The 14260-nt window shown below is 37.4% G+C and overlaps 1 protein-coding gene across 4 annotated transcripts in view; it reads left to right on the forward strand.

The window, feature by feature from the left end:
• The window catches only part of BUB1B (BUB1 mitotic checkpoint serine/threonine kinase B), a 60865-nt gene that overhangs the window by 33992 nt on the left and 12613 nt on the right, over nt 1-14260 (forward strand). For 3 of the 4 annotated variants that reach the window (XM_055278677.2, XM_055278676.2, XM_055278678.2), the window contains exons 9-16: nt 1710-1939; nt 4798-4910; nt 5429-5544; nt 6117-6166; nt 7597-7657; nt 7777-7882; nt 11391-11665; nt 13711-13844. In XM_055278677.2, coding sequence (XP_055134652.1) covers nt 1710-1939; nt 4798-4910; nt 5429-5544; nt 6117-6166; nt 7597-7657; nt 7777-7882; nt 11391-11665; nt 13711-13844 — 1085 coding nt within the window. Of the gene's footprint in view, nt 1-1709; nt 1940-4797; nt 4911-5428; nt 5545-6116; nt 6167-7581; nt 7658-7776; nt 7883-11390; nt 11666-13710; nt 13845-14260 lie in introns of all 4 variants that reach the window. The other variant, XM_063639086.1, reaches the window with a different exon arrangement.

The raw sequence follows: 14260 nt of genomic DNA on the forward strand, positions 1-14260 counted from the left end.
AACTTCTTTTTATATACTGGTTATGATTAGGATATGGTATTAAGATTTGTTTTCACCTATAAGTAATATAAGCTACTTGATTATCCCACTTATGGCTAATTTCCTTCCTTATCATGGCAGAGATGGTACTCAGAACATAATTTTATTTTCCTTTCTTTTTAATTTCAATAGATTTTGGGGAACAGGTGGTATTTGGTTACACAAATAAGTTACTTAGTGGTAATTTCTGAAATTTTGGTGCACCGGTCACCCAAGCAGTGTACACTGTACCTGATGTGTAGTCTTTTAACCCTTACTTCCCCCATCCTTTCCCCCAAATCCCCAAAGTCCATTGTATCATTTTTATGCCTTTGCGTCCTTATAGCTTAGCTCCCACTTTTAAGTGAGAACATACGATGTTTGGTTTTCCATTCCTCAGTTATGTCACTTAGAATAATAGTCTCCAATTCCATCCAGGTTGCTTCAAAAGCCATTATTTTGTTCCTTTTTGTGGCTGAGTAGTATTTCATGGTAGATATATACCACATTTTCTTTATCCACGCATTGATTGATGGGCATTTGGGCTGGTTCCATATTTTTGCAGTTGTGAATTATGTTGCTAAAACATGCATGTGCAAGTATCTTTTTCATATAATGACTTCTTTTCCTCTGGGTAGATACCCAGGAGTGGGATTGCTGGATCAAATGGTGGATCTACTTTTAGTTCCTTAAGGAATCTCCACACTGTTTTCCATAGTGGTTGTACGAGTTTACATTCCTCCGAACAGTGTAAACGTGTTCCCGTTTCACCACATCCATGCCAGTATCTATTATTTTTTGATTTTTTTATTATGGCCATTCTCACAGGAGTAAGGGGGTATCGCATTGTGGTTTTGATTTGCATTTCCCTGATAATTAGTGATACTGAACATTTTTTCATATGCTCGTTAGCCATTTGTATATCTTTTGAAAATTGTCTATTCATGTCCTTAGCCCACTTTTTGATGGGATTGTTTGTTTTTTTCTTGCTGATTTGTTTGAGTTCCTTGTAGATTCTGGATATTAGTCCTTTGTCAGATGCATAGATTGTGAATATTTTCTCCCACTCTGTGGGTTGTCTGTTTACTCTGCTGATTATTCCTTTTGTTGTGCAGAAGCTTTTTAGTTTAGTTTAGTCCCATCTAATTATCTTTGTTTTTGTTGCGTTTGCTTTTGGGTTCTTGGTCATGAAGTCTTTACCTAAGCCAATGTCTAGGAGGGTTTTTCCAATGTTATCGTCTAGAATTTTTATGGTTTCAGATCTTAGATTTAATTAAGTCTTTGATCCACCTTGAGTTGATTTTTTGTATAAGGTGAGAGAGGAGGATCTAGTTTCATTCTCCTACATGTGACTTGCCAATTATCCCAGCACCATTTGTTGAATAGAGTATCTTTCCCCACTTTACGCTTTTGTTTGCTTTGTCAAAGATCAGTTGACTGTGAGTATTTGGCTTTATTTCTGGGCTCTCTATTCTGTTCCATTGGTCTATATGCCTGTTTTTATACCGGTATTATGCTGTTTTGGTGACTATGGCCTTACAGTATAGTTTGAAGTCAGGTAATGTAAGGCCTCCAGATTTGCAGAACATAATTATTGATGGCCCTTGTAAATTATTTTTAGCTTCTTTTATCAATCTTACTGATTTTTTTTATTTTGATCCATATGAATAATAGTAATTTTGCTTCTTTAGGACACCATGTAAAATTGAACCTAGTATAAACCACATCCTAAGCACCAGAAAGCCTGGAAAGGAAGAAGGAGATCCTCTACAAAGGGTTCAGAGCCATCAGCAAGCATCTGAGGAGAAGAAAGAGAAGATGATGTATTGTAAGGAGAAGATTTATGCAGGAGTGGGGGAATTCTCCTTTGAAGAAATTCGGGCTGAAGTTTTCCGGAAGAAATTAAAAGAGCAAAGGGAAGGTATGTGTAATTCAAGTTTGTGAAAAGGACTTAACTTAGTTGTGTGAAGGTTGAGCTGATCTATTAAGTCTGAAGAAAACTAACCTTATAGTTTACCTTTGTGTGATGTTTCTGTGGTTGTACTGTTTCTTTCTGTGTATCAGCCAAAATACCATTGCTGCCTTCTATGGTTGTACTATTTCTGTGTATCAGCCAAACTCCCATTTATGCCTTCCATGAAAACTGCCTGGGGTGTGGGGGCACTGAGTATGTTTAGAAGTAAAGGAAGAAGTTCTAAACTGTGTGAACAATTTATATTCCCCAATACAATAAGCAAGCAGCTATGATCCCTGATATGCATATATGTGCATTCCATGCATCCCTATTAAGTAGTTTTCCTAATGTTATTGCTTGAAATATTTCACTTTACCTTTGATACTTTGTCTGAAATTTCTCCAAGGGCTTATTTAGATTAACATACTAGGTCATACTGCAATGATTTATATTATAGATATTCATATTGTTTTTTAAAGACATTATATTTCTAAATTAAAGGCAAAGGTTTAAAAATTGAGATATGGGGAATTTTTGGGAAACAGGAAGCAGTTCTGATTCTGGAGTCTGGAGTACTTGAAGGCAAGAGGTAGGGCAGAATGGGCTGGGAAGTAGGGAAGTAAGGCATATGGGGCTTAAGGCATGAGAAGGTGAAGGAGAATAAAGAAGGGTACAGAAAATGAGGTATGGGAGGGTCCACTTCCATTTAGACATTTTTTATTAGGATCTGTAAGGAAAAAGTAATGTTTCTTTTATACATGCATATCCAGAATAACCTACTAATATAGCTCAGCTCTCTTAACAGGATGTGGTGTTTGTGGGGTTAGCTGGGAAACTTAACCATCACTTATACTTTGAGGAGCAATCTTTTCTGAGTTCCAGGTGACAACCTGGAAGCAAACTTTGGTAAAGCAGACTGTTAGTAAGTTTGGAATTGCCTTCATTTGTTACACTAATTAGTGTCATCCAAGATTGTCAAAAGTGCCCTGGGTTCAAATGGAACTTGTGTGTCTAGGTAGGAGAGAGGGATGGTTGCAAAGCAAGGTGTTGAGTAAGGCTTTTAAAAAAGGAGAACCACTCCAGCAAAGAAATAGGCTAGGAGGGTGGCCAAATATGAACCAGAAAAGGAACTAGGTATCTAGATAAAAACTGCTTCCTAAGGGAAAAGCTTAGTCTGTACCAGATATATAGAAGGAAAATGAAAGTCCATTTTAGGGCCAGGCACAGTGGCTCACACCTGTAATCCCAGCACTTTGGGGAAAAAAAGACCAGCCTGGGCAACATGGTGAATTCTCATCTCTATGGGAAAAAGAAAAGGTACATTTTGTTTTCAACTAGCCAAAGAAGGACCTACTCTAGATTAGATGGGATTTAATTAGGAATAAGAAGGCATTGACCTCTGAGAATTTTTTAGTACTCATTTCTATTGTGTTTTTTTTGTTTTGTTTTGTTGTGTTTTAAATAGAGAGATGGGGTCTCCCTGTGTTGCCCAGGCTGGTCTCAAACTCCTGGGCTCAAGCTATCCTTCCCACCTTGGCCTTTCAAAGTGCTGGGATTATAGGCATGAGCCACCATGCAGACCTTAATACCCATTTCTAAGCTGGTCTCTGAATCTATTTCATGAACTTGTATAAATTCCCATCTGTGTATAAGTTTGTACCCTTATATAAATCCTCATTCCAATAAATGCAGTTTCTAGTTACTGTCAAAAACTGGCTTCAAAGACTTGCTAACTACTTACTCTCGGGGAAGAATACAAGAAAAGAGGAAGCCACACTCAGGGCCTACGCAAAGGTTGTTTTTTCTTTGCGTTGCACTTCCAAATCATTTTTTCCCTCTTCTTTCAAAAACTCTAGCTTCTTTCAGATTTCTGTCCTCTAGTTCTTTTCTATCTCCTGAGCCTCCTTAGTGTACTCACCTCAGACTTTTCAGTCACACCCCATCATTCATTAATTGACTAATAAGCACATGGCTCACTATCTATGCCTCTTTACCCTAACCTGCAAAACCCTGCATGGCCAAGCATGGTAGCATGCGCCTGTAGTCCCAGCTACTCAGGAGGGTGAGGCAGAAGGATTGAGCCCACAAGTTTGAGACCAGCCTGGGCAATATGGCAAGACCTCATCTCCAAAAACAAACAAAACTCCATGTGGCTTAGCCTTTGCCTACCTCTCCAACCCCATCTTTTTCTATTCACCCTCTTACTCTGCTGCAACTACACTGGACTTCCTTTGGATTCTTAGACACAGTGGTCTTTTCCTGTATTAGGGCCTTTGTGCCACCTAGTTTGTTAGCCTAGAATCTTTCCCCAGAACTTTGGCCCCTTAACATTTAAGTTACAGCTTAATAATGTCACTTTATCAGAATGATCTTCCCTGATCACTGGTCTTAAGTAGCCCTCCCTTGGCCTCCATCTCCCTACCCAATCAAACATTCTCATGTCACCTATTTTATTCTTTTTCCTAAACTGATTTTCTGGTGTGTGTGTTTCCCCCAGATTTGAATGTTAGCATCACATAACCAAGGACTTTGTAGTATGTACCACTGAAACCTAAGTACTCAGAGTTGTGCTTGGCACATAGTAGGTATTCAATGTTTTTTTCCTTTTAGTAGAAATCTGTGTTGTTGAAAGGTATTCTATTTTTTTATTGAATGGATAAAGAAAAGAATAGAGGCCTAGACCACAAGTTGAGGACCTTGGTCCACTAAAATCATTTTCATCGGTATTAGTAACATATATGTTGAGGAGATGAGCTCCAAAGGCAGTTTTTGACAGAATGAGTTACTATGAGGAATAATACCTCAAGCAACTTTACTGTTTCTAGCCGAGCTATTGACCAGTGCAGAGAAGAGAGCAGAGATGCAGAAACAGATTGAAGAGATGGAGAAGAAGCTAAAAGAAATCCAAACTACTCGGCAAGAAAGAACAGGTGATCAGGTAATTTTTCTTTTTTCAATACACAAAACTAAAATTTATTGAAACAAAGCTTAAACATTATAAAAATATAGAAGGTTAAAGTCCTCCCAACCCCCATTTAGAGTTTCTGGTAGTTTCTTAGCTGTTAGTAGCAGGAAAGTTGAGCGGGAAAGTAATTTAACAGGTGACTTCAAATGGAATTTGTGGCACGTGAAATAAGTGGTGCAGTTTATTGACTTCTTAGTTATACTCCAAGTCATTATGTTGTTAATTCTGGCTTAAGCTTTTTATTCTAGCTATGTTCCATTAAAATGAGATTGCCTAAAGAAATTTAGTATTTGCCTGGCACTGCTCAGTTGAGTACAACAGTACCGGTTTAGAGTAGGAATAAAAATCATTGGAAATGACTTTTGTGGTATACTCATTTTGTACTGTTAGTGGATGTCTAGGGAAAGAGTACAGTAAAGCTAATGTTAGAGCTAGAAAATAGCATTTTCTGGATGGGAGGGACATTAATTTTGTTTATTTAATGCAAACAGCAAGAAGAGACGATGCCTACAAAGGAAACAACTAAACTGCAAATTGCTTCTGAGTCTCAGAAAATACCAGGAATGACTCTATCCAGTTCTGTTTGTCAAGTAAACTCTTGTGCCAGGTAAGACTACATTGGTGGAAGGGACAATGCGTATAGGAGGGCATTTAGAACCAACCTTTGACTCTCTAGTGCCTTGAAGTCTCTTTGACTTTTACAGTATCGAGACATCGTTTTTATAAGTCTCTGTCACAACATAAGCTTTGATGCTGATGAGGGAGGACGGAGCATTGACTATTTTCCACTGAAGAAACATGTTTCTTATAGAAACAAATACATATAATGTTTTTAAAAAACAAAATCACCCATTTCTACCACTAAGAGATGACTACCATTAACACTGTTCTGTTCTCTTCTTTTGTGTTGTATTTTTGTTTTGTTTTATAAAAATGGCAGCTTACCATTTTGTAATCTGCTTATACTATTAATGCAGCTTGACATCTATTATCAAATATATTTCTGCAACATTTTTGATAACCAAAGCTTCCATCTTTTTTAAGAGAATTTGGATTGACAGTAATAATTTATCTTGGAATAAATATTATATTTAATGGAAATGCCTCTTGGACTTTTAAAAATTAAACAGTTCTTTCTGTGGGTATTGAGCACATGATTTAAAACAAGTTTCTTCACAGAGAAACTTCACTTGCGGAGAACATTTGGCAGGAACAACCTCATTCTAAAGGTGAGTTGTATTTGACAGCCTTGAAAAGAACTTGCTGACAAAAAATGTATTATGTAATAAATGGTAAATATTTTTAATTATGATAAAGGGATTGAAAGATAGGGGGACCAGGATACTAGGAATTTAGTATAAGCATATGCTTTATGATAGGAAAGACATTTGAAAGAGTATGTTTTTAAAGATTCCTCAGTGCTTCAAAATATTTGGTTTAATTGTAATTTTAAATTTACACTAACCACCAAATCTTATACTTTAGTTACTGTACACTAAACAGCAAAGACACTAAGGAAAGTGTTTCTTTTCAGGGAAAAAAAAAAATTTAAGCTATTTTATATTCAAATTGGTTTTCTTTTCTTCGAAACGTGTTAAAAGTGGTGAAACATGAATATCTACTTGTAATTGGTTTGGCAAAAATAAAAATAAAAAACATCAAAATCTAATTAAACCTCTGTTTTTAACAGACAATTTATTGGAAATATAAAGCATGGAGGAACGTTGTTAAACAACACAGTGGGATGGAATTGGCAAAATCCAGCATTATGGGGCTAGCAACCCAGTTTGTTCAACAAAAATTCCCCCCAAAACTCTATAGAATAAAAGGGATTTAAGAGGCATTTGAACAGTCACAGTATACGGATCTTAACTCTGCATCCCCAATTCAAACAAACTTTAAAAAAAAATTTTTTTTTATTTATTTATATTTTTTTGAGACTGAGTCTCGCTCTGTCACCCAGGCTGGAGTGTAGTGGCGCGATCTCAGCTCACTGCAAGCTCTGCCTCCTGGGTTCATGCCATTCTCCTGCCTCAGCCTCCCAACTAGCTGGGACTACAGATGCCCACCACCACACCCGGCTAATTTTTTTTTTGTATTTTTAGTAGAGACGGGGTTTCATCATGTTAGCCAGGATGGTCTTAATCTCCTGACCTCGTGATCCGCCCACCTCGGCCTCCCAAAGTGCTGGGATTACAGGTGTGAGCCACCATGCCCGGCCAAAACACTTTTTTAATTGGTAAAATATGAAACTTCTCACTGGACATTTGATATTATATATATATATTCATAAATTGTTCATTTTATAGGTAGGTATCATGTTTTGGGATGGGATTTTTAAAAAGCCTCTTTCAGAAATATATACTGATATATTTGCAGGTAAAATGACATGTCTGGAATTTGCTTTAAAATAATGCTGTTGGGTTGGGTTTGGGGAGTAGTGACAATGGTAGAGAATCTAAATGGAACAAGATAGTCTATGTTTAGGTAATTCGTAAATTGTTTCGTGACCTTTTATATGCTTGAAGTTTTTTGTTATCAAAAAAAACAGATTGCCTTCCTGCTTTCAAACAACACAAAATATTGATTAATTTATCTGGTTGTCTTGAAGAGTAAAGCATTTACTCCTAGAGTATATATCTAGTCTCTCTTTCTCTAGGTCCCAGTATACCTTTCTCCATTTTTGATGAGTTTCTTCTTTCAGAAAAGAAGAATAAAAGGTACTTTTGTTTGTTTGTTTGTTTGTTTTTACTTAAGAATTTTCTGTTATTATAAGTGAGGATAAATTAGGGGTTACTGTTATGAAAAAAATTGCTAAGTGAGGTATGTCTTTTTCCAGTCCTCCTGCAGATCCCCCACGAGTTTCAGCTCAACGAAGACCCCTTGCAGTTCTCAAAACCTCAGAAAGCATCATCTCAAATGAAGACATGTCTCCAGATGTTTGTGTAAGGAGCAGGATCCTTAAGTTAATGTAAATGGGCTAGTGGATTGTTTATTCAAATCCACAAAAGCTTAAGGTTAAAATTGAAACCACTGACTTGAATTAAGCACATGAAAAGATGCTCAGCATTATTACTCAACAGGGAAATGCAAATCAAAACCACAGTGAGATACTACTTTATATCCACTAGGATAGCTATAATAAAAAATTATGCACAGTAACAAGTGTTGGCAAAGTTGTGGAGAAATTAGAACATACATTACTGGTGGGAATGTAAAATGGTGTAGCCATTTTGGAAACTTTGGAAAACAGTTTGGCAGCTCTTTAAAATGTTAAGCACAGTTACCATATGATCCTGCAGATCTCTTCCCAGGTATATACTCAAAATAATTGAAAACACATGTTCACACAAAAAATTTGTACACAAATGTTCATAGCCATATTACTCATGATAGTGGAAACAACCCCAAATGTCCATCAACTGATGAATGGATAAACAAAATGTTACGTATCCATACCATGAAATATTATTTGGCAATAAAAAGGAATGAAGTACTAATACCTGTCACAACATAGATGAACCTTGAAAACGTTATGTCAAGTGAATGAAGCCAGATACAAACACCACACATTATATGATCTCATTTTCATGAAATATCCAGAATAGGCAAAGGTATTATGGATTGAGGTTTTCCAGGGGATTAGGGAGAGGGTGATGGAGAGTGACTACTAATGGGTATAGGGTTTCTTTTTGGAGTGATGAAAGTATTCTGGAATTAGATAGTGATGATGGTTGTACAACCTTGTGAATTTACTAAAAACCACTGAAATATACTTTAAAAGGGTCAATTTTATGGTATATGAATTATATCTCTGTAAGTGGGGAAAAATCACTAATTTTAAAGCCTTTTGTACTTTTAATTTTTTAACCAACATAGCAAAAGACATTTGTTCTTTTTTATATAAAATACCTTTTGTGGCAATGCAAAAGTTATGTGGGCCAATCATTTTTCTTCAGTAATGTTCTATATTAACCACTATAGACTAATGACATAATACTTAAGGTAAAAAGACCCTGTGTAGACATTTAAGTCAAAACAAATAACCTTTATCATTGGCATTTTATTAAAGTTTTAAGGAGGAAAAATCATTCTCTTCAAACCAGCCTCTGGAAGCTTGTTATGAGACTGAAAACAATTGAGTATGTTTAATCTGAAGACTTTTAAGGGGTGATGTGAGCAGTAGCTTTAGTGACTTAAAGCAGTGTTTTCCACATCCTAGGGAATCATTTGGAGGAAGTTTTTTTAAGAACACTTCATTTTAGTTTCTTCTCTGTTGACGTATATTTTATATCCAGTAAACTGCACAAATATTGTACAGCTAGATGAATTTTTCCATGCAATTTTTTTCCCATATCAAGATACAGAATATTTCCATCAACTCAGAAGAGACTAGGGAGTCTTTTGTAACTAACAGTGCTTAAGCCCCATTCCATCTAGGTGCCATTGGAATTTCCAGGGAAGAAGTCCAAATACGTGTTTTTGTCTTTTTAAAAATACTTTCTCAGATAATTCTGATACAGTTAGTCTACTGACTGCTATGAAAAGACAGTGATGTAAGAGTAATTAATTACATACTGTGTTCTGGAGTAAACCACCAGAGAACATGATGAACAGGCTAGATTTGGATGCAGTGGTTCTAGATTCAGCTGTTCAAGGATACGCTTAATTGTTAAAGGAGTCCAACTTCATCTACCTTTTTTTTTTAACCAGTCTTTTACTTGAATTTTGTTAATAAGTACCTACCAGAATTTTCATCCCCTAAAAAAATCATATTTAAAATGTCTAAGCTAATAGGGCCATAAGTAGTATTTGCATAAAATGTATAGATTATAAACATCTATTTTACTTTAATCACATATATATACATATAATGTATATATATAAATACATATATATGTATATATATATTTTTTTTTCTTTTTCTTTTTTAGACAAGTTCTCACTCTGTCACCCAGGCTGGAGTACAGTGGCATGATCTCAGCTCACTGCAGCCTCTGCCTCCTGCACTCAAGCATTCGTCCCACCTCAGCCTCCCAATTAGCTGGGACTACAGGTGTGAGCCACCATGCCTGGCTAATTTTTTATTTTTTGGAGAGACAGGGTTTCGCCATGTTGCCCAAGCTGGTCTCAAACTCCTGGGCTCAAGTGATCTTCCCACCTCAGCCTGCCTCCCAAAGTGTTGGGATTACAGGTGTGAGCCAATGTACCTGGCCAAAATTTTTTTTTTTTTTTTTTTGAGACTGAGTTTCACTCTTTCGCTCAGGCTGGAGTGAAGTGGCGTGATCTCAGCTCACTGCAGCCTCCGCCTCCTGGGTTCAAGCAATTCTCCTGCCTCAGCCTCCCGAGTAGCTGGGATTACAGGCGCCTGCCACCACGCCCAACTAATTTTTGTATTTTTAGTAGGGACGGGGTTTTGCCATGTTGGCCAGGCTGGTCTCGAGTGCCTGACCTCAGGTGATCCACCCACCTCAGCCTCCCAAAGTGCTGGGATTACAGGCGTGAGCCACTGCACCCGGCCTATAATTTTTTTTTTAACTATACTTTGTTTCTTCCAGATGTACCTCCCACTTTTAGTTACTAAGTCAGAAATTCAAAGTATGTGTCAAATTGGTAATGATCTAGAAAATTAATCTCTAGTATCCATATGGGTTAAATCAAATAGACACTATTTGTATACTACAGGTAAATATGTAAAGTGGTATAATCTCTGAGGACAGCTAAGTAATACAGATAAAGAACTTTAGTGTTTATAACCTTTTGACCTTACAATTCTACTTTTAGGAATTAATCCTAAGAATATGAAAGTGTTTATAAAGATTTATGTATAAGGAGAAAGTAGTTTTAAACTAGTAAAAAACAGAATAACCTGAAAGTTGGTTAATTTCTTATAGACCCACAATGTGGCCATTATGTTTTTAAAGAATTTTTAATAGCATAGGAAGGAAGAAATACAAAAAGTATGAGAAAGAGCAATACAGAGTATCATGAATGCTACAGTTTCACTGGTTTTAAAATTCCTTTTTAAATGCATAGAATATGCTATGCATATATCCTACCAGACATACATGAATTATCTTTAAGAAATAAATAAAAATTAGGTATGTAGCATAGAGGAAGAAGACCTAAAAACTATGAGGATAGCAAATTATTAGAATATTTACTAAGTGAAAGCCAGAAGAAAAATAGTATTTGTGCTTTAGTTCGTAGGTGAAATTTGTTGAGGAACAAAACCATTGCCCAATATTTTTCTTTGTATGGAGAATCTTCCTGGTACATTTTTTGGATGAAGTATCGTTTACTGTGTTCATGATATAAAAACCTTTTTATATTTGCCTAGATATTCTGATATGCTACTTCTGTACCCTATGTCTCTGAGCTAATGTGTCTCAGTAAAAAAGTTCTTCATGTATTGAAATATTTTAGCTAAACTTTATATGGTTTTTATTTCAGGATGAATTTACAGGAATTGAACCCTTGAGCGAGGATGCCATTATCACAGGCTTCAGAAATGTAACAATTTGTCCTAACCCAGAAGACACTTGTGACTTTGCCAGAGCAGCTCGTTTTGTATCCACTCCTTTTCATGAGATAATGTCCTTGAAGGATCTCCCTTCTGATCCTGAGAGACTGTTACCTGAAGAGGATCTAGATGTGAAGACCTCTGAGGACCAGCAGACAGCTTGTGGCACTATCTACAGTCAGACTCTCAGCATCAAGAAGCTGAGGTGACTGGGGATTTACAGGTTTTACAAACCAGATTGTTTACTTTCTTATTCTGCATGTGCTTGCCAGTTATAGTAATCAGTTATCAAGTTCTTACTAACTGCCAGGTACTGTGCTAAGTGCTTTACATGAGAGTAGGGCTGCCCCAGATGAAGTGTCAATGGGACTTAGTGATTGATTTGGATGTGAGGATTAAATAAATTTTGATGGTAAAAAACTAAGTGGTCTGAGAGGAGTATAGTACCATTGAGGAAACTTTGCAAAGTGTACATGACTGACAAAAAGGAGGCATTTAGTTTTTCTTTAATATTGAGTTTAAAATAGTGATAGGATAGCTTTTGTTAATTTTATTTATTTATTTATTTATTTATTGAAATGGAGTCTCACTCTGTCGCCCAGGCTGGAGTGCAGTGGCACTATCTTAGCTCACTGCAACCTCCGCCTCCCGGGTTCAAGCGATTCTCCTGCCTCAGCCTCCCAAGTAGCTGGGACTTCAGGTGTGCACCATCATGCCTGGCTTATTTTTATATTTTTAGCAGAGACGGAGTTTCGCCATGTTGGCCAGGCTGGTCTCAAACTCCTGACCTCAGGTGATCCACCCGCCTCGGCCTCTCAAAGTGCTGGGATTACAGGAGTGAGCCACTGTGCCCGGCCAGCTTATGTGAATTTTAAATAGGCAACTAGAGATGTGTTTTTTAAAAAACTATCTTTTGATAGAGAGGTGGAAATGAACTATGGAATAGATATGAGGGAATGGCTTACAGCCAGGGTCTGACCCTTGTTTTAGGTCAGCTAATTTAACTAATTCCAGTTTTAGGAATACTTTTTAATGGCCAATTTTTGCTTTTAAAGCTACATTTTGAGAGGCCAGATGCAGTGGCTCACCTCTGTAATCCTGGCACTTTGGGAGGCTGAGGGAGGCGGATCACTTGAGGCCAGGAGTTGAAGACCAGCCTGGTCAACACGGCTCTACTCAAAAAAACTTTTTTTTGAAACTTTTTCCCTACAGGCTTTTAAGCACATTTGCTAGCATGTATTCACATTGCATGATTTGGGTTTCTCTTTTCTTTGCCTAACCTTTTCTTCTTGAAGAAAAAAAAGTCCAGAGAAAGGATAAAGAGGAAGAAAGTGTCAATGTTAGTGTTTCTCAATGTTATGGAATATAGAGTAGATATTTACTATAGGTAAATAAAGCATAAATCCAGAAATGTATGCTGGACATGGCTTATTTACCAGGTTTAAAGGAGGTTACCTAGATTCTGATTTGGGGAAATAATGGACTTGAAAAATGAGACTATTGCTGAGTGCATTGGCCCTTGCCTGTAATCCCAGCACTTTGGGAGGCTAAGGTGGGAGGATCACTTGAGGCCAGAAGTTTAAGACCAGCCTGGGGAACAAAGTGATGCCTTGTGTCTAATAAAAATAAAATAGCTAGGCATGGTAGCACTCACCCAGGAAACCAAGGCTGCAGTGAGCTGTGATCACACCATTGCCCTCCAGCCTGGGTGACAGAATGAAATCCTGTCTCAAAAATAAAATGAAAAGTAAAAAAAAAAAAAAATGAGACTATCAAATAAATTGATAACAAATTATAAATTATTTAAACCTAAATTTTATTGTGTTAAAAAATAAAAGTATAACATAAAATTATAAAATTTGTACATTAAGCCTGGGTGCAGTGGCTCACGCCTATAATCCCAGCACTTTAGGTGGCTGAGACGGGTGGATCACCTGAAGTCAGGAGTTCAAGACCAGTCTGGCTAACATGGTGAAACCCTGTCTCTACTAAAAATACAAAAATTAGCTGGGCATGGTGGCAGGTGACTGTAATCCCAGCTACTCAGGAGGCTGAGACAGGAGAATCACTTGAACCCGGGAGGCAGAGGTTGCAGTGAGCCAAGATCGTGCAGTTGTGCTCCAGACTGGGTGACAAGAGCAAAACTCCGTCTCAAAAAAAGAAAAATGTATACATTAAGAATTTATGAAATTATAACAAAGTTGATATATATTGTTCCTATAAGAATTAACTTATTTTTTATTCTTTTAGCCCAATTATTGAAGACAGTCGTGAAGCCACACACTCCTCTGGCTTCTCTGGTTCTTCTGCCTCAGTTGCAAGCACCTCCTCCATCAAATCTCTTCAAATTCCTGAGAAACTAGAACTTACTAATGAGACTTCAGGTAGGATTATACATACCACTATATCCATGTCTAGTGAACACTTGTTTATCTCAGCAAACTGAGCTGTATGTTTTTCTTTTTTTGAGACAGGGTCTCACTCTGTCACCCAGGATGGAGTGCAGTGGCACAATCACAGCTCACTGCAGCCTCAAACTCACTGGGCTCGGGTGCTCCTCCTACCTCAGCCTCCCGAGTAGCTGGGACCACAACTGTGCCATCACCAATTTTTGTATTTTTTGTAGAGGCGGGGTTTCACCGTGTTGCCCAGGCTGGTCTCAAACTCCTGGCCTCAAAGGATCCTCCCGCCTCAGCCTCCCACTCCCTGGGATTATAGGTGTGAGCCACCATGCCCAGTCTATGTGTTTTTCTTTCTTAAAGTAGTTGCCGGCTGGGTGCAGTGGCTCACGCCTGTAATC

The sequence above is a fragment of the Symphalangus syndactylus genome, chromosome 5 (assembly GCF_028878055.3).
Source record: "Symphalangus syndactylus isolate Jambi chromosome 5, NHGRI_mSymSyn1-v2.1_pri, whole genome shotgun sequence".
NCBI lineage: Eukaryota > Metazoa > Chordata > Mammalia > Primates > Hylobatidae > Symphalangus > Symphalangus syndactylus.